General features: G+C 39.4%; 2 protein-coding genes across 5 annotated transcripts; one reads left to right on the top strand and one right to left on the bottom strand.

The window, feature by feature from the left end:
- Positions 1–1,051: 1,051 nt before the first annotated feature.
- On the top strand, positions 1,052–13,217 carry Top1 (topoisomerase 1). 3 transcript variants are annotated; one of them, XM_071714152.1, is made up of 12 exons: positions 1,052–1,484; positions 1,815–1,869; positions 3,628–4,012; positions 4,098–4,429; positions 4,505–4,638; positions 4,711–4,908; positions 5,017–5,175; positions 5,254–5,348; positions 6,804–7,777; positions 7,902–8,352; positions 8,761–8,910; positions 9,195–13,217. In XM_071714152.1, the coding sequence occupies exons 1-12, from the start codon at positions 1,443–1,445 to the stop codon at positions 9,295–9,297; spliced, it is 3,078 nt and encodes a 1,025-aa protein (XP_071570253.1). In that variant the 5' UTR covers positions 1,052–1,442; the 3' UTR covers positions 9,298–13,217. The 3 variants fall into 3 exon arrangements, with proteins under 3 accessions (XP_071570253.1, XP_071570252.1, XP_071570254.1); XM_071714151.1 differs by having other exon boundaries at positions 1,053–1,484; positions 5,002–5,175; XM_071714153.1 differs by lacking the exons at positions 1,052–1,484; positions 1,815–1,869; positions 3,628–4,012; ... (3 more) ...; positions 5,017–5,175; positions 5,254–5,348 and adding an exon at positions 6,403–6,555.
- A 107-nt stretch (positions 13,218–13,324) lies between these two features.
- Positions 13,325–21,171, bottom strand: Mxt (Eukaryotic translation initiation factor mextil). Of its 2 annotated transcripts, XM_071714155.1 has the most exons (10): positions 21,020–21,171; positions 20,686–20,826; positions 20,370–20,539; positions 19,919–20,111; positions 19,538–19,609; positions 18,480–18,540; positions 18,045–18,339; positions 17,526–17,802; positions 17,158–17,279; positions 13,325–15,243 (listed from the first exon to the last, which is right to left on the bottom strand). In XM_071714155.1, exons 1-10 carry the CDS (start codon positions 21,126–21,128, stop codon positions 15,139–15,141), a joined length of 1,545 nt encoding a protein of 514 aa, XP_071570256.1. In that variant the 5' UTR covers positions 21,129–21,171; the 3' UTR covers positions 13,325–15,138. The 2 variants fall into 2 exon arrangements, with proteins under 2 accessions (XP_071570256.1, XP_071570257.1); XM_071714156.1 differs by lacking the exon at positions 19,538–19,609.
- Positions 21,172–22,272: the final 1,101 nt, after the last annotated feature.

Genomic DNA, 22,272 nt, shown 5'->3' with positions numbered 1-22,272 from the left:
TATATTTATTATATAATTATATAATTAATATAATTATAATATTATAATTGTATATACTTAGACAGATAGATTTAGTAAAATTATATATAATTATTGCTATAATTATATATATTTACATGTAGGTTTAGTAAAATTATGTATAATTATTGCTATAAATTATTCATCATACAAGAATGACATTTAAAAATGCAAGTATTCTTTTAATTCACATTTCTTAAAAATAAACACGCTGCGAAAAAATTAGATTTTCAAATATCCCTTTCTAAAAAAGGCTTGGATATTATGTAAAAAAAACAATTTCTTTGCGCCAAAGCTTCGAAAATTATAAACTACAATTTATAATAATCGAACGTACAATCGAATGCAACTTCACAGAGTCGATCCAACGTGAAGTTGAACCAAACGAAATAGTTGGTTCACGACGACAAGAGATATCTCGTAAACTTATTCTCAAAGTCAGCAAAACCGCGGAAGTACGGAGTTATTTCAAAATTATCGGGTTTCTTGCATTCTGAAAGCTTGCGCAACGATCAAGTGCAATACCTCTATTTATCTCCATAACGATATTGTAATCTACTTCGGAAATTCTCGGCGATTAACCCCCCTTCGCAAGTAAAATCCCGTTTTTAGAAGTTCACTTTTGCCGATTCTCACGTGAGAAAGATCTTCCTCCACCGCAAGAAAAGAGAAAAATAAAAAGAGAGAATCTGTCGATCGAGATCGGTACAAATTCGACCGGATCTCGCTTTGGGATAACGTTTCCGTCGTGCGCGGGTCCTTTCATGGCGGCGAAATGAAATCGTCTTCGCGCATCGTGTATTGAACCCGCCTGCGGGACCGTACCGGTTTCAATCGACCTCGCGGTGAATGACTCCCTCGGATCGAAACGGATCGCATCGGCCTCGCGCGGCGCGCGATCGCGATCGCGATCGCGTCTGGTTCGCGGCGTTCGCGCGTACACTTGGCGAGGGGTGGGGCGAGCGGGCGCATGCGCGGTCGCGCGTTTCTGACACTTAGACTGGTTGCGCGGCGTCGCGACGCGCCGCAGAAGAAAAGTCCAGTCGTTCGTCGGACGTGGGACGGGACGGACGCGGTTACGGGCGGTGGAAGCCTCTTTCTCTCCTTCCTTCTCGCTGCCTCTCGCCTTCTGCTGCTCCGTCTTTCTCTCGGCCCACGAATTCGGCGACGGCGACGACGACGACGACGGACGGGGCGGCGTGCGGTGCAGAGACAGAAAAACGGAGGCCGCGCGCTGCTCGTCGCGGCGTCGGTCGGTCGGAGCCGTGCCGTGTGTGCGTGAGTCGTGCGTTGTACGTGCCCAGCCATCCGCTCGGCTCGGCTCGCGGCTCGCCTCGCTCTGTCGGCAGCGCAGCTGAACCTCGCGGTCTCGCGCCGCAGTCCATCGCTGGCCGCGCTGTACAGGTTCCGTGTGTGTCGGGGAAATGGAGCTCGAGCAGGCGGCGGCGCAGGTGAACGCGGACCTGGTAAGCGTCGCATTTCCGCATCGGGGCGCGATTCCGCGACCGCGTAGGTACGCGTTTTCGCGTTTAACGGCCGTACGAGCGCTCTCGCCTCTTGGTCGGCCGCGCGCCGACCCGTCTGCCGACGCGAAATTTTTCTAAGTCCCAAAATGGCGTCTGCGGCTAAGTCCTACCGTGGCTGAACACGGATGAAACCGGCGAGTTCCCGTCGTTCCCGAGACACGAGAGTGCTCGGCTCTTTAGAGGCCGTTGACGGACGCCCGTACTCCCCCCGCGGTCGACCCCCTTCGTCGCGCTTCCTTCCGTGCCTGAATGGCTGCTCGTCTGTTACAGGAGAGGAAGACCAAGGAGAGCGGCGGCGGCGGCGGCGTCTCCGGGAATCATAGTGGTGAGTTCTTTTTATTCCGGCCGCGCGCGCCCCAGGCAAACGTTGACCGATCGCGGGCGACATGCGGGAACGTGGTTGAATTAAAATCGGCCGGAGGACCCGCGACGACCCCACCGGGGAAGGGGGGAATCGAACACGTGTCCCGTCCCGTCCAGGGAGGAAGCGCCGGAAGGCGGCGGGATCCGTGATTTTTCCGGCACGCACGGAAATCACCTCTTCTCGGATCCAACGCGAATTTTGCATTTTTCCGAAAGTTCGATTTTCGTAATTTTTTCCCGACGACAGAAACTCGGGACTTTTCGAGAGAATGTCGTGGGTGACGGTGCTAAATGCTTATCAAGTTCTCCAAGACAAATGTGCCATTGTGCCAAGGCTGAAAAAAAAAAACATGTGATAGAGGCTTTAAAGGGCGCGCGAGTTTTTCGATTGTAAAGCCTTGTGTACACGATACTAGAAATCGGTCCGAGTTTCGGTTTAAGCCAATGAAACTGCTGCTTTTCTGTAAGAGCTGCCAGTTGATTGGTTTAAACCGAAACTCGGACCAATTTCTAGTATCGTGTACACAAGGCTTTAGGGCTTTGGCACGTAGAAAAACTTAAGCAGTAAAACAGCAGTAAGGAAATCAACGGTATGGATTCGCTACCGCTTCGTGTTATGTCTTAAGCTCTTGACTGTGATTGGCTGATTTGCTTACTGCTTAAGTTTTTCTGCCACGGCCCTTAGTCTTTTTGTAGAAAAATCCAGGGCCGGTATTTATAGTCGGATCTTATTTCAAGACTATAATATCTTAAGATGCTAATACGGTTCTGTGATTGATTAGTGACATCTTAAGATTGTACTTAAGACGGTTTTTAAATATAAGAACCGACCATGAATACCGGCCCAGGTGTTTCTTTCCTAAGAATCTTATTAAATCGGACTAAACATGTTCTTGGTACTTGGAAAAATAAATATTAGTTTACCGCAAAAAGTGTGAAAAGAATAATCAAATAAGGAATAGATGAATGAAATTTAAAATTGTAATGTTTCCAAACTGTTTGCCAAAGATTTCAGATAATTGTAACATATTCTAGTCTATTTGCCAAAGATCTCGAAGATTTCAGAGAACTGTAACATATTCTAGTCTATTTAGTACAAAGATTTCGGAGTATTGTAACATATTCTAAACTATTAGCCATTGTAACACCGGCGAAAGTACATATCCGAAATACAGACTGTTAAAATACGAATAAGTGTTATTTGTCCGAGCATCGTCCCATCGGTCGCCCATCCCGGTTCCTGACTTCACCAGGGTCTTACAGCATGCAGGGTCTTACAACAATAGTTTGGCAAAATTATTCTTTCCACACTTTTTGTGATAATAACTAATATTTATTTCGTTTTATTATTACATACTTTATATCACTGGTGGGGAAGAGGGGATAAAACCTCCCTTTTTTCAAATAAAACAAAAAATAGTTTTGCTGGATTTGTTTAAAAAATCTAGGAAAAAAATACAAAAAATTTTTTAAAAGTAAACATCAGATCAGAAGTTTTATCATGTTCTTGTCGTTGATTCTGGAGTAAAAGCTACGCGTGATACTAAGAAAAATATCATAACCAATTAATTTTGCCGAAACCCTCTCATTATCGATGACAGAATCTGCTAATGCTTTATACAATATAGATCTTACATTTTTTGTTACAGAATTATTCTTTCATATGTAAAATAAATAATAAATTTCTTGTGTATTTCAACCCTATACTTAATTTCCCTAGATCATATCAATGGCATGTCCAATGGTTTCGATAAGAAAAGGGAACACAAGTCGGTGCATAGAGACAAGGACAGAGAACGGTCTCACAAATCGGATCACAAAGACAAAGATCGGAGCAGAGATAAGGAGAGAAATCATAAAAGCGAACACAGGGATAAGGACAAAGACAGGCACAGACATAGCTCCAGTTCCGTTAAGGACAAGGAGAAGCATGATGGCAGTAATAATAAAGATAAGGACAAGGATAAAAAGAGTTCCTCGTCTAGTAAGGACAAGGAGCATAAGAGTAGCAGTTCGTCCAGCAAGGATAAGGAAAAGGATAAGGAGAAGAGCAGGGACAAGGAACATCATCACAAATCGAGCTCGAGCTCCAAAGATAAAGACAGGTAAAATGAAAAGGATGTTCCATAAAATAGTATTTTAATGATGTTCCATTACGATATTTGTCTGATGACGATGTATTTCTGCCAGGCATCACAGCAGTTCTAAGGACAAGGACAGCTCAAGCAAAGATAAAGAGAAGGATTCGAAGAGCAAGGATAAAGATAGGCATAGACACAGTAGTTCCTTGAACTCTAGCTCGCGCAACAAAGACAAAGACCGAAGTATTTCAAAGGACGGCAAGAAGCACTCGTCGGAAAAGGACAAGGATAGACATTCCACTTCTCACTCCTCAGGCGATAAAGAGAAGCATCGTTCGTCGGAGAAAGATAAAGACAAGCACAGAGAAAGTTCGTCCAGTGGTAGAGATAAGCACCGCCACGAAAAAGACAAAGATCGCCACCGCCACGATAAGGACAAATGTATGCAGGACTATCTAAATATATTTACGTAACTATTTATTTTGTGCTTTTTAATCACCTGCGGTTAAATTGCAGCTAAGCATCGCGAGGGAAAGGAGAAAAAGGATAAAGAGGAGGTTAAAGTAAAGGAAGAACCGAACGTGAAGATGAATCACGCGATTAATCAAGGGTATCATTTTAATATGGAAATCAAGACTGAGATAAAGGAGGTAAGGTTTCGTTTGCGGTTACGTTTCAGAGAATGAATAAAGAGCGATATACTGAAATGGATCTTTCTTCAGGAACCTATGTCACAAGACTTAGATGATGACGATGACAGTGGTGGCGAGCGACGGCTCTATATCAAGGAGGACGATGACGATGAACCGATGAAGGAAGACGGTAGCATGGACTCGACGGATGGAAACGACACCAGACTGTCGGATCTCCACAATACGACTATAAAGACGGAAGATGACTCTGAAGAGGATAAACCATTGGTAAATTTTATTTTAATTATAAATTGAACAAAAAAAGAATAATCTTTTAAAGATTATTTAATTTAAAAAATGCTATTAAATATATTGATACAGACTTCGAGATCAAAGGTATCGCCAAGCGTGAAGAGAAAAATCGAGTCGGACGAAGATGAAGACGTCCCACTGTCGGCGCGCAAAAAATCTAAGAAGGCGGCTAATCTGAAAACCAAGAAGAAGAAACGAAAACATGTAGACGATGACGATTCTGACGAGCCTGAAGAAACGCAGGTAATAGATTTTTTCCACAAGTCAACTTAGAATTGTATGTTTATGGTAGAATATGTTTCACACCATTTTTTTTTGTAGAAACCAAAGAAGAAAAATACAAAAGTGAAAGCAGACGGCGACAGTCCAAGTCCGAGGAAGAAGAAGCAAGAGGAGCAGCAGGAAGTTTGGAAATGGTATGAACACTCAAAGCTTTCCGCGTAAACAGTAACGTGAACGCCCCCTTCCCTAATTTTTATTTTATTTATTTCTGCATCCTCTAATGGGATTTGCTCAGCATTTCATGTACGCGTCCAATAGGTGGATTAATTTCTAGGGATAAAATTGATATAAAGTTCCTAGGAAACTCCAATAGGCTGTCCAGTAGGATATCGGAACGTCAGCCATTGGGCGGAGTGAGAATCGCTCTTAAGCCTTGTGTCCACGATGCTAGAGAATCGCTCCGAGATCTCAGACGGAGGAAGAATTGACCAATTATATTTAGGGCCAATTTCACCAACCACGGTTAGCTTAACCGACGGTTAAAGTTAGCAGGATTGACCAATAGAAATGAATCCACCCTGCTTTCTATTGGTCAATCCTGCTAACTTTAACCGTCGGTTAAGCTAACCGTGGTTGGTGAAATTGCCCCTTAAGCAATTCGGCCAATTGACCAATGCAATTGGTTAATTCTTTCTCCGCCCGAGATCTCGGAGCGATTTCTAGCATCGTGGACACAAGGCTTTAAACCGAAACTCGGACGCAGTTCTAGCATCGTGGACACAAGGCTTTAAGCCTTGTGTACACGATACTAGAAATCGGTCCGAGTTTCGGTTTAAGCCAATCAACATGCAGCTCTTACAGAAAAGCAGCAGTTTCATTGGCTTAAACTAAAACTCGGACCGATTTCTAGTATCGTGTACACAAGGCTTTACAGAAAAGCAGCAGTTTCATTGGCTTAAACCGAAACTCGGACACAGTTCTAGCATCGTGGACACAAGGCTTTAGGCCGTATCCGATGCACGTGCATCCGTTAAGCCTTGTGTACACGATACTAGAAATCGGTCCGAGTTTCGGTTTAAGCCAATGAAACTGCTGTTTTTCTGTAAGAGCTGCAAGTTGATTGGCTTAAACCGAAACTCGGACCGATTTCTAGTATCGTGTAGACAAGGCTTTAAACCGAAACTCGGACGCGGTTCTAGCATCGTGGACACAAGGCTTAACGACGTCTCGCACCTCGAATCCTCGTTAATTCTTAAATGAAAGATGCGAATGACAGGCGAATGTAATGCGGATCCTTGTAAGAAATGTAGTGGTCCGTTTGTCAACGAGATGTTTATTCGATTTTGGCAGCAGCTACAATTACGTAGTTTATAAAACGAAAAAGCAACCATCGATTTTGAGGTTATATCTGTAGTAACATTGGAGTAACATCGTATCTAACATCGGAGTTTGAAGTTATTTTTTCTACCACTTTCTTAATATATCCGTCTTTAAACTTAACATGATCTCTTTTCGTGTATCATTTAACATAATTTATTGTTAAAAACTTTCTTTTATACTTTAATGATACGTGCTTTATATCCCGAAGCATGATCTCTTCTTTGCTGATCTTTTCGTGTTATTTAACATGATTTATCGTTAAAATTCAGGTGGGAGGAAGAGAAGAAGAGCGATGGCACGAAATGGCATTTCTTGGAACACAAGGGACCAGTATTTGCGCCACCCTACGAACCCTTACCCCCTACCGTAAAGTTTTACTATAACAGCAAGGAGATGAAGCTGAGTGAGGAGACGGAGGAAGTTGCAACCTTCTACGCGCGCATGCTTGACCATGACTACACGACCAAGGCTGCGTTTAACAACAACTTCTTCCACGACTGGCGAGAGGTGATGACCGAGTCGGAGCGCGCCAAGATCACCGATCTGACCAAGTGCAACTTCAAGGAGATGCACACGTACTTCTTGCAGAAGAGCGAGGAACGCAAGGCTATGACGAAGGAGGAGAAGCAGAAGATCAAGGAGAAGAACGAGGAGATACAGAAGGAGTATGGCTTCTGCACCATTGACGGCCATAAGGAAAAGATCGGTAACTTCAAGATTGAGCCGCCCGGCTTGTTCAGGGGCCGCGGCGAGCATCCTAAGATGGGCAAGCTAAAGAAGCGAGTGTTGCCGGAGGACGTGCTCATTAATTGTTCAAAGGACTCAAATATACCAAAACCACCGGCCGGCCACAAGTGGAAGGAGGTGCGACACGATTCCAATGTCACATGGCTCGCGTCCTGGACGGAGAACATTCAGGGACAGGTGAAGTACGTGATGCTGAATCCATCCAGCAAGCTCAAAGGTGAGAAGGATTGGCAGAAGTACGAGACGGCGCGGAAGCTGGCGAAGTCGATCGACAAGATTCGCGCGGAGTATCGAGATGACTGGAAAAGCAAGGAGATGCGCATTAGACAGCGAGCTGTCGCTCTGTATTTCATCGACAAACTGGCGCTCAGAGCCGGTAACGAGAAGGACGAGGATCAGGCGGATACTGTGGGCTGTTGCTCGTTGCGAGTGGAGCATATCAAGCTACATGAGCAGAAGGACGGCAAGGAATACGTCGTCGTGTTTGATTTCTTAGGTAATAATTGAATTATTGCAATTGTGATACATAATCAATATACTTATAATTAAAATAGTTTTTTTATCTCTTAATATTATAATATAATGTAATTACGTGATTCTATGGAATTAATTATCCACAGGTAAAGATTCTATTCGATATTACAACGAAGTGCCAGTGGAAAAGCGCGTCTTTAAGAATCTGCAGCTCTTCATGGAAAATAAATCACCCGGGGATGATCTATTCGATCGTCTCAACACCACTGTGATGAATAAACATCTGAACGAGCTGATGGAGGGTCTTACCGCCAAAGTATTCAGAACTTATAACGCGTCGTGGACGCTGCAGCAACAGCTTGACAAATTAACGGACCCGAACGACACAGAGGCGGAGAAGATTCTCTCGTACAATCGAGCCAATCGCGCCGTCGCCATACTGTGTAACCATCAGCGTTCTGTACCAAAAACACACGCGAAATCCATGGAGAATCTAAAGGCAAAGATTGACGCGAAGAAAGAAGCCATAGCCGAATGCGAGTTGCAAGTAAAGGACGCTAAACGAGACGCAAAACACGGCTCGGTGAAGGAAAAAGTGTATGTTATTTTTCATTCATATTATACATATACATATATCAAATAATGAATATTATTAGTAATAAATTCATAATAAATAATTAAATTTAAATTAATAAACAATAACAACTTTTTTACGAAGTAAGTTATTATTTATTAATTTAAATTTAATTAGTTATTATAAATTTTGTACATACACGAAGACTCTAGATATAATTTTAATTTAAATAATATTTTGCTTAAATGTAGAGACTGTTCTATGACACACACTTGACAAACTTATTTACAAATTCTTTGTATAATTTAGAGTTTTTTTTCTTTAACACAAGAAAGAAAGAAAGCTAGGAAAAAGTGTGGCTTTGTATATATCTCATGTTTCTATATCGTGCAGCTTGTGTGCATGAATTGATTGCATCTATGCTTTTACAGAACATATGAAAAGAAGAAGAAACAATTTGAAAGATTGAAGGATCAGTTGACGAAGCTGGAGGTCCAGGCGACCGACCGAGAAGAGAACAAAGAGATCGCACTGAGTACCTCCAAGTTGAACTATCTCGATCCTAGAATTTCTGTTGCATGGTAAATAAATTGTGTATTTTTATCTAATTTCTTATAATTTTAATATTAATTTTATTATTTTACATTCTTTAGTTTTACCTTTTTATTTCATATATTTACAATTTATCTTTCTCTTATATATTTTATATTTTAATTAAATCTCTTTTCATATCTGTGCTTTTTGTTAATACCGAGACTACGCTATATTAAATACTTTTTCTTAATTTAAATATTAATTTAAATATTAATACTTCATGCATTATTTCTATCTTCCATGTATGTACTAAATTTCTATGCTTCACCAGGTGTAAGAAGCACAATATCCCAGTCGAGAAGATCTACAACAAGACTCAGAGGGATAAATTCCGATGGGCAATAGACATGGCGGGTCCTGATTACGTGTTTTAACCCCGTGGGTCATCGTTATCATCGTCACCGTCAACGCGTATCGGCCCACGAGTGGAGTACATCTCCCGCTGACGATGTATCTAGTGAATTTTACGTTCTAACGAGAAGCCAGGAGACTTAAAGTAAGACAAAAAAGGAATGTTGAAAAAAAGAAAAAAAAAGAACAGTGTAAACTGTACGAAAAAATTTTTTTACACTTACGTGGTATAAATGTGAGAGTGTGGGAACATATTTTCTATAGGATGATAATACAACGCATGCGTATTAAATCACGATTGCGATTGGTATACCTAAAGAGGTGTTAACTTAAATACCGTACGCGGATTCGAGCTTGTCTCGGGTCAATCGTACGCGCGTGTTTTGCCACCGATAAAATGCTATCCACACCGCTAGCGCTTGTTCGTCTCTACGTGCCAGTTCGTGCAAAGCACTCTGACGTGATAATCCATAAGGATGATGATCAAGAGAAAGAACCTCGCGAATTGCGGGTGGCTTTTAAACGAGAATGGGAGGTTCACGAGTTTTATTTTGTTTAGGTAGAAATTTATTCTGACCGAAGTAGGAAATTAGCAAACAAATTTGTTCAGGCAAAAAAAGAAAGATCGTTTAAATTTGTTAACGGGCGTGCACGGAGTGCGGCGATTAATCTCGCGAGGAGCGGACGAGATCGTAGTGAGCGTTTCGCGCCGACTTCAGCATCCGAGAAGCTAATAACTGCGCTATTGTATATATGTAGGACATGTTCGTGCGAGTGAGATGCGAATACAGTTTATGCTATTTCGATATTTAAAAAAGAAAGAAGCAAGAAGAAAAAGGGAAAGGAAGGAAAGGAAACCAATTCTTGGAGCAGGCAGCTGAAGAATTTTGTATTTCCCATTAACGAGCATAACACGAGCGTAATACACACTTGTTTCTCTCATAAATGTATGATAATGTCATTCATCGAATATCACGTTTACATTTTGCAGCATCATGTCGAAGACATTTATATGTATTCGTAGAACATATTCAATATTGCGCACTCCTTTTTTTATATATAAATGGAATGAAAACAAAGCGGCTAGCAAATTTTCGCCGGATCGCGATTTGCCCCCCTTATCCTGCAAGCCTACGCGCCCCCCCCCCCCAAAAAAACTCGATAGTATATAAAGAAATGCTGAATATATATATATATATATATATATATATATATATATATATTTAAGTGAATTACATCGCTTTTAGCGATTTATGTTTTATAAGATGATGTCTCTAGGCTATAAAAATAAACGAGAAAATGTATCCCTTAATTTCTTACCGTTATTTGCACATATCTCGCGCGGACCTTGCTCGGAACTGAGTGGAAGGGTTACTAGGCGCACATATACACGCATATATATACACATACATATACATTTTACATAACCATATATATATATAAATTATACATATATAAATTATATGTATTTGTATATATACATATGTAGTCATATATATTTTATGCTCACTTGACGATAATAAGCATTAAAAGCGTAGCATTAAGCTTTTCATCTTTACAATCGAATCGCGAGACATTCTGGCGCATGTGCTTAATACATAAGACGTACGCACGTATTATATATACCTAGGAGAGAGATTTCATTCGTCGTGACAATCTCTGCCCCTGTTGCTTTCGTTCTCCGCGAATTTTTTACATTGCGAAACCAAGTGCGCGAGTAGAAACTCTTGTCCCACTTGTAAAAATTACGAAATCAGGCGTCGGATTTATGGAGATCAGGAGGATCTGCGGGACAGACGCGACCTGCGAAATTCCGTGTTCGATTAAGAAGAAAAAAAATGTTAGATACAGACTTAACGTGATCTACGTAATTGTATTTTATTGTATGACGGCGTGTGTCTCGGAAGGAGAGTAAAAATATCGTCTGTAATTCGCGCTAAAACTAATTTTTAATTTTCGCCCTCGCCTCTTTAATTCGGATTCGTCTCGCGCTGTTGCGAAGCAAACGAATCGGCTCCGATCGTCGCGATTATTTTGCAAAAAGAAAAAAGAAAGAAAATCATCGTTATTGTTTCGTTGAGCTTGTACATACGACAAGACGCCGCTTGTTCTCGATCGGCCGAGGATACGTATTTAAGCGTTCAACGCTTAGGGAAAGAGGAACAAGGAAACGCGAGTCGCGCTCTGCTGACTATTTATCGGTCGGAACGCGACGAACCTATGTTACGTGCGAGCATCATATGCATAATTACTACTAATTAATTATAAGATACACACACGTAGATATATATGCATACATATATACGTAAGTGGGTTCTCAAGGCGCTCCGGATTACATTCCGGGGACGTGCGATCGCGGGGTTTCTTGCGTGTTCATTATCGAAAGGGGTAAAAACGTCTCCGATATCGGCGACTCTACCATTTATTTATTTCCTCGCGTAATGGAAAAAAATAATAGGCTTGGTTTTTTTAGGTGAACTTCTTGCACGGTTCATCTTTTCTCTTTTTCTTTTCACGTTAGAGAGAAAAAGAAAAGATGTTCTCTTTTTCTTTTCACGTTAGAGAGAAAAAGAGAAAAGATGAACTGTATAAGAAGGTCAATTAAAAAGAACAGGCCAAATGTACTAACAGCGTCAGTCTAATTCGAATTAATCCTGTTAATTAAACATCGTGCTCTTGTTTTAATAAAAACGAGTGTTTTTCATTAAACTTTAGAGGGTCGCGCAAGACGTCTTACAACGTCTTGAAATTAATATCATATTTTGCATATTCGATTATATGTTAAATATGCATGTTTTTCCTACAACGAATTTCCGTTGTTTAAGAAAAAAAGACCTGTCTAAAGATTAATACTGTTGTTGAATTTACACTCTGGTGAAACAAATTCTTATCCCATTTTTTTGAAAATTTTTTGCATTTTAAATTTATGAAGATTTATAATAAGAATAAACTTTTTCAGATTTTAGTTCGTTTTCTTTGAAAATTGTAAAAAGAGAAATCTTAAATATTTTAGAATTCTAGAAGATATGTAGATTTTCTCTTTTTTCTGAAAAATGTTCTAAGTTACAAAATTATATAGAAATTCTGAAAAATTACGCGAAAAATTCTAAATAAAAATTTCAGGGCGAGATCTATTTCCAATTAGATCCAATGCTGTTAACATTACTTTTTCATCTCACGATACGCTAGAATGGAAAAGATAGCAGAAGAGATCTCTCGTTTTTACTCTCCCGTTATGTTTACGCCACATGTCGCGCTAATTTCTGTGAAAGTAGCGTTATCAGTTATTACGCTGTTATTTATTATGTAATAGGTGCATCATTGTTCACACACACACACACACACACACACACACACACACACACACACACACACACACACACATTACACCACCACACGCAACAGCAGGACGATGATATTATTATATTGATAATTGCGTAGGGAAGAACCAGTTATATATACGCTCTAGCTAGATCATAGCCGAGATTGATTTTAGACTGGACTACGAAATATTGATAATACGATAATATGTATGTTTCCACGAGTAAAAAAAAATTACACGATAGGCCGCTCGCAATCACTCGCAATACGAATAATAGCAATGTAAATGAATAGTGTGATGAGAGGAAAAGGGGGAAGAAAAAAAAGGAGGAAAAAATGCAATCGGCGAGTGTGGGCCTTCGTCGAGCACTGCTAAGATTTTTAACTTTTACAAGGAGACTCGAGTATGAGCGAGAGAGAGAGTGTGTGTGTGTGTGTGTGTGTGTGTGTGTGTGTGTGTGTGTGTGTGTGCGCGCGCGCGTGTGCGTGTATATGCAATTGATATTTAGTACAATTTTCTGAACTCGCGAGGCCGGCGGGAGATACATAATGTGTATGTTTCAGTGATCACACTTTTCGACATATATTATTATTATTGGAATAATAAAAGATTAGTACCGGATCGACGCAGTCGACTTTATTACTATACAACCAGTTTTCGTGTACAAGACGTTCCCTCTCCATTGTACCCGAGAGGGTAAAGAAAAGAGAAAGACAATTACCAACGTATGTGTCTCTGACTTTACTGATTTATTATTATAAACGACAAGGTACAATAATACATTATAGTACTATTACATTACTGCGCAGTTAGAGACGATAGAAATAAATTATGTATGTATATGTATATAAAATTTATATATAAATGACAAATTTTATTTATATATAAATTATATAAATATATATATAATTTAACCGACGTAGAGTGTAAATAAATATTAAATTGTGTGTAAAAACTTAAAAATGAACGTAAGTGTCCTAGACATTGTGCAGTAAAGTTCGACGATGCGCGAAGGAAGTCACGTTCCTTGTTCGTGAACACGTGTAGCCAAATTAATTAGATATTAACAGTATCGCAGGGAGAGAATTGGCCTACATTTTTGGACTTTTCGGCAGTATCAAGATCTTTCGTTTCATAAACACCAGAGTTACAAGCGTATCGGTAACAATAGCTTGTCCGCTGCGAATTTTTCGATTTTTGAATTGCAAAGTAATATCAGAATCGAGGCTTCTGTCTTCCCAAGAGAAGAACCCCGGCGATTTCTCGGTTCCGACATTTTAAGGAGACATTAACAGAATCCTTAAATCCGTTAGAACGGAAATAAAATAACATTTTACACGCAAGGAACCGTACTTTCTGATAACAATCTTCCTTGCATAATTCTGCGATTGTCTCATGTTTTATTAAAGTGAGGCATTTTCTCACGCTAATTACACAATAAAATAAACAAAGAGAATCATCGGCTACAGAACGATCCTAACAATACATACTGCACGTAGCACACGAACGCTTCCGTTTAGCGTATATAAAAAAAAAAATATATATATATATATATATATAAACTCTCGAAAAAAATTTAAATTCTTTCTCCTCCGTTCTTTAAAGTTTTTGGTTATTGCGTCACAGCAGAGTAAATACCAAAAAGAAAAATGGTAATTCCTACGTTAAAATAGGTAGACTAGACTTTGGGACCGAACTTCCGAATATATTATATTTCCGAATACTTACAAAAGCGCGGGATTTATTCTTATAATGTGTGATCTCTACTTTATTTTCTCCTAACGTAACGTATTAGTCTTTCACAATTAATCTTTTTCCCGTCGAGACCGCGAGAAACGTCTTCTCGATCTGATTAGGCGAGTAGCAAAAAATCGTTATAAATAATCTCGCTTATAAAAGCTAACTCCTCTCCTCTCCTCTCCTCTCGAATGCACAATCTTAATTCCTCAGTCTAACGCTACTAATCCTATCGCAACTACATGTACGAAAGTTAACAGCTGTCTTTCAATGTGCGGTTTCAACAAATCTGATCTTGTTTCTTTCCTTTTCCCCTTATCATTAATATTAATAACCTAACGTAACATTCTTGCGCGCTTGTCGAGATTTTCTGCGGCAGAATGTTGCACAAGTCGTGTGCGTGCCGTACAATATCGGCGCGGTTCGAAAACAACGACGTGTAATCGATCGAAAAGACGAACAATGTACGATAATTTATTCGTACTAATTTTTTTTAATAAATAGAACGTTTTTTCACTCTAATGACTAGCGTGTCAATTACACGAAGCGCGTGTCCGACAATTCGCGTTTAGGTGCATCTCCGTGAATGCTTGGCGAAGACGTCTTTTGATATTCTCTTCGAGATATCGTCAACGAAACTTTTTCGCCTCCTTCTCGGGGAAAATATCTTCTTTTTCTTGTCCTCTTCTTAATCTTATTACGACCGACAAGACCGTTACAGCACACACACGTCGTTCTCCGAAAATTTCTCGTCACTAAGGTGGGAGAGGATAACGGGAGGAAGGCGACAAATTGACCTCCGGCCTCACTCGGGATCGGTTTCCGCTTCGCTAATCGGCAATATCGCAACGGGACCAGCGGCTGCTAGCTTTGCTTTGTACGCCTCCGGTTCGAACCAGCGAATCGGTGCCTGTCAAGAGAAAGAGATTAGTTGCCGGGCGAGCCTCGCGATACAAGTAAGAAAGCAATAAAATCCCCTTACCTTACCTTGTTATAAGCAGCATGCTTCGATTCGGTTGAAAAGCCGAGTGTTAAATTGCTTACGTGAGGACACATGCAGACGGTAATCGTAAGTCTACACACGTTCACAAGCGTACTTTACACGAAACCTTCCTACTTTAGCAATTGACGTATATGTAGTGAAAATATCGTGTATTCTGAAATGTTAGTAAACTGACTCGCGCGCCTTTCTTTTTCGCAGACTTTGCAAGCACATGTCTAAGCAAGTATGCCAGCTGTCATGTAAACTGCGCTTGTTTACGAAGAATGCGCAGAGAGCAAGACTCAGCGGATTTTGCAATACTCATTTATTAATACAGCGTGGTATGTGAGTTTAACACACAACACTAGTTTTATTAGTCTAGTCTTATTAGTTTCTTTGTATACAAGATCAAATAAAACAATCTCGTATTTAACTCCTCAGAAAGAGAGAGAGAAACAAAAATATAAAAAAATAAAGTTCTTTACCATAATATGAACAACATAATATAGTGATATAAGAAAAAAACAGTTTAAAAACATATCGTAGTGTATATCTCTAAATTCGAGACGTAGGAACATAGACTTTCAAATTTCGGTACAAAGAATAATACCGTATAAAACTTTGTACGCAATAAATACTGGATACCATGACTGTTTCACACAACAAGCCAATTGAGTCTTAGATAGCCCTTCGAGGGCTGAACACAAAATGTTTTTTAATCATATTTTGCGACTATGATGATTTGTACGAATCCATTCAGTCAATTAATCGCGCGGGTTTAATGCGCAGTCTTTTTGAAACTAATTGTAAACGCGTAAACAATGTAAAAAAAATATATGTGTATCACATACTACGAAACTCACTTACGATCTCTTTGGTCTTGAGTAACTTTTAAAAATTTGTCGTCTCCTATTATTGCAAAAGATCTAATCTCTAATTACGATGTCACGCATATCGTGAGGAAACTTCTAAAGTCTTTTAATACGCGAGATACTATTGAGATTCACACGTTCATGATAATCTTCATTAAATTCTCTCTTCGATTAAGGGTCGGCAGGAGTCACGGTGGAGACCTCTGTCGGGTTGGGTTAGCTGCGAGTCCGTATTTTATTTATTATAAATTTTTAAGAGCAAAAATGCAAAATCGGGCTCTTTAGCTGACTGCATTATTATATAAAGAGTATATAAAAAAAAATTCACGAATCTATGTAACTTATTTTATGAGAAATCTGGATATTACGAATCCGTAATTCGACATATCGGCCGGCCGCAATTACGGATTCGTAATATATCCAGATTTCTCATAAAATAAGTTACATAGATTCGTGAATTTTCTTTATATAATAATGCAGTCAGCTAAAGAGCCCAATTTTGCATTTTTGCTCTTAAAAATTTATAATAAATAAAATACGGACTCAAAGTGCAGTTTAAAGTGCACTTAGTGCATAAAGTGCACCGGAGTTCGGCCGTCACTCCTGTCGACCTTTAATCGTTAAATACAACCTGGTCTCATCTCCTTCGTAGAAAGCATATTCTCTTGTGAAGAGAGAGAGAGAGAGAATACGGAGACCTGACTGTGATCGATGATTAAACGAAGCAGATCTCATTTCCGTTCCTCCCCTTACTGAATGCATGCGGTTATGGAATACCGCAATTAATCACACTCGTAACACACTCGCATCCTCGGAAACGCGGACTCCTCTCCCAGCGGGGCGTTAATGTATATGTGAGTATTATGGATGCGTGTTGTATACAAGAATACTAAACCGCGGCGTTACAGGGAATAGTAACGCGGAAGGTTTTGCACGGTATATGATTGGCGTTCCTGTCGCATAGCGGTACCTTACGAACTATATTGGGACATTCCTTCTGTATGCGCGCCCAATCGGCGGGGGGCCGCTTCGCGTACGGGCCCGACGCGCACAGCAGCAGAAACTCGTACGTAAGTTCTCTCGCTTCTGGAACTAAATAAATAGAAACAAGATGGAATTACAAGGCATTGATTAAAATTTATTTATTTTATTGTGTATTGACTGATCAGTTTTACATTTTAAAACCGATTAGACTAAATTTTATTTCAGTAAAATTAAGAACAATGTAAATTGCACGAAAACGAGAATTTCTTGAGTTTTTTCATTATAATCATAAACTACCCACTTATGATTATAATGTTAAATATAATATTACATTGTGTTTTTATATTTGAATACCTTGTTGAGTCGAGCCTCGCTCTTCAGAGATCGGACGAGGCTTGTAAGTTTCTTCGCTTTCCGAAGAGGTCGCGGCGCTATCCACACTTAACTCTCGGCCTAGAGAAGCAGGAGCGTTTACATTGTCCAATGGCGACAACGGCGTACGGGGAACAATGGGGGTGGATGTGGTAGTTATGGTGAAGTTGGGTTCGTCCTCGTAATTAAAGTACTCTATCCCGCTGGTAAAGTTCTCAGGGTCGCCCAAAAAGTGTTCGTCCAGTACCAGTTTTGCCGTCTGTAGATTATCCAGTTCACAAAAATTATACATGAATAAAGCAGACAGAATACATAAAATAAAAAGAATATAAATGGAATTAATAGAATTAGATGCTGATTAATATAAATCTAATCTTTAATTTATCAGCATTTAAATTTAATTAAATACTGTAGTTTAGTTAGATGTTAACACCTGAACTTAATCTCCAGTTTAATAAAATTATATAAATGATACAACAACGTGTACGATTTTATTATTACCCTGACGAGGTCGAGATTGCAGCCCGTAATTTTGAGGGACTGGTTACCGACGGTGACGGTGTACTTGTATTCGCCTATGCTGGCGTCGTTGGTGGAGAGACTGTGCAGGAGGGACGAACGTAGACGAGAGTTGTGTTGCTGACTCTGTTGCAGACGATTGCTCTCGTCCGACGCGCTGCTGTTGAGCGAGGAGCTGGAGCCGCCCATTGCTCCTTTTTCGCCGCCGGAGCTCTGCTCCAGTCTCACTGGCGATGCATTTCGTTGTATCGTATCTTTGATTAAATCCTTCGCATAACTGAGAACGTTAAACGCTGTTATTAATAACAGCTCGCTAAATGTGCCGTTATTAAGTAGATCTTAGGTATAGAATACATTTATTATTAAACTTCTATTAGTAAACTTCTACTTTATTGTAAATATATTATTTAGACATACTGAATCTTGTCCTCGGACGTTCCCGTGATTTGGACAAGTCGTTCTTTAGCTCCAGGGTTTACTACAAACCAAGATACTCAGTATCAGTGGTGCAGTCTTGTCAATATTGATATTCATTGAAAAAAATCATATGGTAGTTGCCGTTAACGTAACATCTTTTAACACAAGTCCAATGGCACGGTTAATGTGTTAAACGAGATGTGATATTAAATACTTGTTAAAATATCGCCAAAGCAAGGTAAGTACAATATACAACGTATTTTAAAAAATATTTAGATATATGTATGTAAAATCACATTCAAATGTAAAACAGACGTCTCACATGTTATGCGATATTAACGAAAACGTCAAAGTATTAATGAAATGCCAACCTTCCTATCCACGTGGGATCCGCGATATATGATCGATTCGTCGACCGGGCGTTAATAAACTGATAATACAATATAATATCTCTATTCGGCTCTTAAAGCTGCGAACGTAACGCACAACATTCGTATGCTTCACTCATCGGGCTGTTAAAGAGATGCATTCCACCATGGTTGATATGAATTGTACGCATTAGATTGATCGAGAGAAAAATGACTATTTCGTCTCGTATGATTTTAGCAGAACAAAAAAGGAAATAAGAAAAAAGAATGTTTTCATCAACTTAATCCTTGCAAAGTGTAACACGATTTGTGTCATCACGTGAAAGAAAGCTGACGTGCTTCGCATTTTCTCGATTAGTAGATCACGTTGCAAAACTAAAACATTAAACTTAATAGTGGCCTAATCACGCTGGTTAGATAATAGCTTTGTCATGCAAACTAAGAGTGACCGGATAAAAAATATTGGCTGCCATTTTTTATCACAGATATGAATATTTTTTTTTACATACGTATGATATTTGAACAATAGTCAATACAATTTGCCGCGGCAAACTCAATAATGTAAGAGAGGATTAGGTGTTTTTGTGGGACAAGAGAGAGCCTCGTTCGACCGATTAATACTGTTCTTGCGATGCAATGAGCACAAAATGCTATGACAAGCCATTGGCAGATCATTCATTTGCTTTTTACCTCGCTGGAAGGAGATGATCGTCTGGCTGAGCTCTTCAATCATGTGAACCCGCCGCCCTTTTATTCCCATCACTGTATTTTCGTGCGAATTATTTAATAATAGAAACATAATCGGACCAACATAATCGGGAAATCAAAGTCGGTTGATTAAAGGTCTAATACAACCGATTGGTTTCGTTTTACGTAAAAATCAGATCATCACTTTCATCTCACAAACAATTCCTATCGATCGCATCGCGACGTTACTAAAATTACTGTAAACAACTTGCAAATAACGTAATAAAAATACATTGTACGGGTTACATTTTGATCCATAAGAATCGAACCTGCTCAATTAATAATGGAAATTTTGTACAACGAGAATGAAAGCAATTAAATTACCTTTTCCCGAGTCGCTGTTGCGAATGACGACCTCGTCTTTGCAATAGTTTTTCCCCGGTATGCGTGTAGGCTTGGCGAACTTTCCGCTATTCTTGATCACTTCTCCGGGCCCCAAGATCGGTGCCGAGGTGGGTGAAGTCATTGTCAATAACGGGGACGACAAGTTCGTAGGTGTATCGGGTACCGCTACGGTCTAGGAAGAAACAGCATTATTTTATTCAATGTTAAATAAAAAAGTTTAATAAGATTTTTTTGTAAATATTTCAAGATTATATATTGAAACGCTAAGAATGAAAGCTGTTTAGATAATATTCAAAAAATTTTAATTGCAAGCTTTTACTCTCACCAAGTATAATTATTACTCTTGCGTCTGGCTTGCATGTCTCAAATATAATTTCGAAAAGTTACGTAAATGTAAAGAAAATACGAGTAAGTTTTTAGGGTTACCTACATTGTCTAGATGCGACAACTTCTGCATGTAATATACGTCCATCGAATCGGTGTGACGCCATTGTTTCGCTCGCAGCTCGATAAGTTCCAGCAGATGAACCCTGGTCGTCAGATCTAATCTGTCGTCCTGGCTCCCATTTCTGATCGCCACAAAAGCTCGGTCCAGCTGATCTAAAAAATTATTTACAAAAATCAGCCTTTATTTAAAAGCATGTGGAATAAAATCTATCATCGAAAAACATGAAAGAATTACTATTCATGTAAACTACTGAGCTGGCTTTCAAGTTACGTTTTATGTACAAAAAAGGATTATTTACCTTTGTAAATAGCTTCTAACTGGTTGGCATACAGTTTCAGGTGACTACACATAGAAATCACATTCATTTGCAGCATTCGGTCATGGAAGCCATTGGTCAGTTGCATTGCAACATTGTCGATTAGGGACACTATATCCTCTACTGAAAAGTCAGAAGAAAAAAAGGGTTTACAAAGAATTGTCATCGATCTAATTTGGGAAAGAATAAACGCAGCTTATTAACACATTCAATTTACAAGAAAATGATTATGTCTTTATAAAAGACTGTCTAAAAGACTGTCGTCGCAAGAGATCGTAAGTTTTACCAAAATGAGAATAAATACAAAAAGATTTACCAGTCGTGATCCGCCCATCGACGGTCGAGTTGCGCTGGTTAAGCTTAAGCGGCCGTGGTTTTTCGAGCTTCTTTACGGTCCTGGCTCTGTTCAATTGTGCGGTAGCCATTGTGATCCTGCAACAAAGACGTTACATAAAAGGAAACTTGAACCCTCAATATTAAATATATTCGAAGTTATAATTTTCATATTATAATTTTTACGATTTAAGTTGCACGGTAAAATTAGTACGTATGCATTAATTGGTATCATTTGATACATTGTTAGTAAAAATATATTGTACTTGTGTACTTGATACTAGCCTCAATCGTTTGACGTAGAAACGCTTGTTATAAAGAGAAAGTATCGTAGACCGAATGAAAGTTTCGTTCCGAGGAGGCCATTTCATCACCGCCTTTCAATAAACTCATTTCTCCCGTATGGCGCAAATTAAGCAATATAAGAACCGTAACGTCAACAATACTCCAAAATCGGACTCTTTCGCAAGGTAAAAGTCTTTCGAAACGCAAAAGACGACGGTGAGTCGTTATTATCTTGCCCAAGTCGTCGCGGCGACAGAAATAATTTAATTTGCAGCGTCCACGTCGTCGCGTAGGGAGAGGACGAAGCGCGGAGCAAAACAGAGAGCCGGCGTGATGGAGCGGTGGTGGAATCCCGGATTCTTCGCCCTTGCCACCCTCGTCCTCCAAAAATACACATTCGTCGGCGCGACACACGTGCAACGGGCGCGTTTGCCGCGCTAATCGGGCTATAAAAATTCGAAACCAAATCCTTCGCGCCTCTATTAGGAAATAATACATCCATATATGTATAATTGCGAGAAATAACGTATAATCTCGGATAGCTAAGTCTATCGAGAACAGAGTTATACAGAGTGTCTGCTATAAATTTTGTCGACAAAAAGATTACAGAATTAATATAGGATTTAACATGTATACAATGTCGACAGAATGCTGACAGAAATTTAACGAAGTTTGTCAACAAAGCAGTCTGTATGGATTGTTTACGACTACTTTACGTATTGCTTACATTATGTTTACACGAACTTTTTCCATGTAGACAATATAACTAATGTAAATTATTATAAACTGAATGATTGATTGTTTGATTGATATTTCTTTAAACTGTATTTTTGCAGGCCTACAAAAATAATTTTAAATTAGATTAGATTAAAGCTGCACTTCAGTTATAATTTATTTATTAACTGTACTGAAATGAAAGATATATGATGCTAATATAAAAACATGATTATT

The sequence above is a fragment of the Temnothorax nylanderi genome, unplaced genomic scaffold (genome assembly GCF_030848795.1).
Source record: "Temnothorax nylanderi isolate EJ_2023f unplaced genomic scaffold, tnyl_v1.0 TNYL_tig0136_pilon, whole genome shotgun sequence".
NCBI lineage: Eukaryota > Metazoa > Arthropoda > Insecta > Hymenoptera > Formicidae > Temnothorax > Temnothorax nylanderi.
The sequence above is the reverse complement of the archived record's forward strand: the minus strand, read 5'-3'. Positions and strand labels throughout refer to the sequence as shown.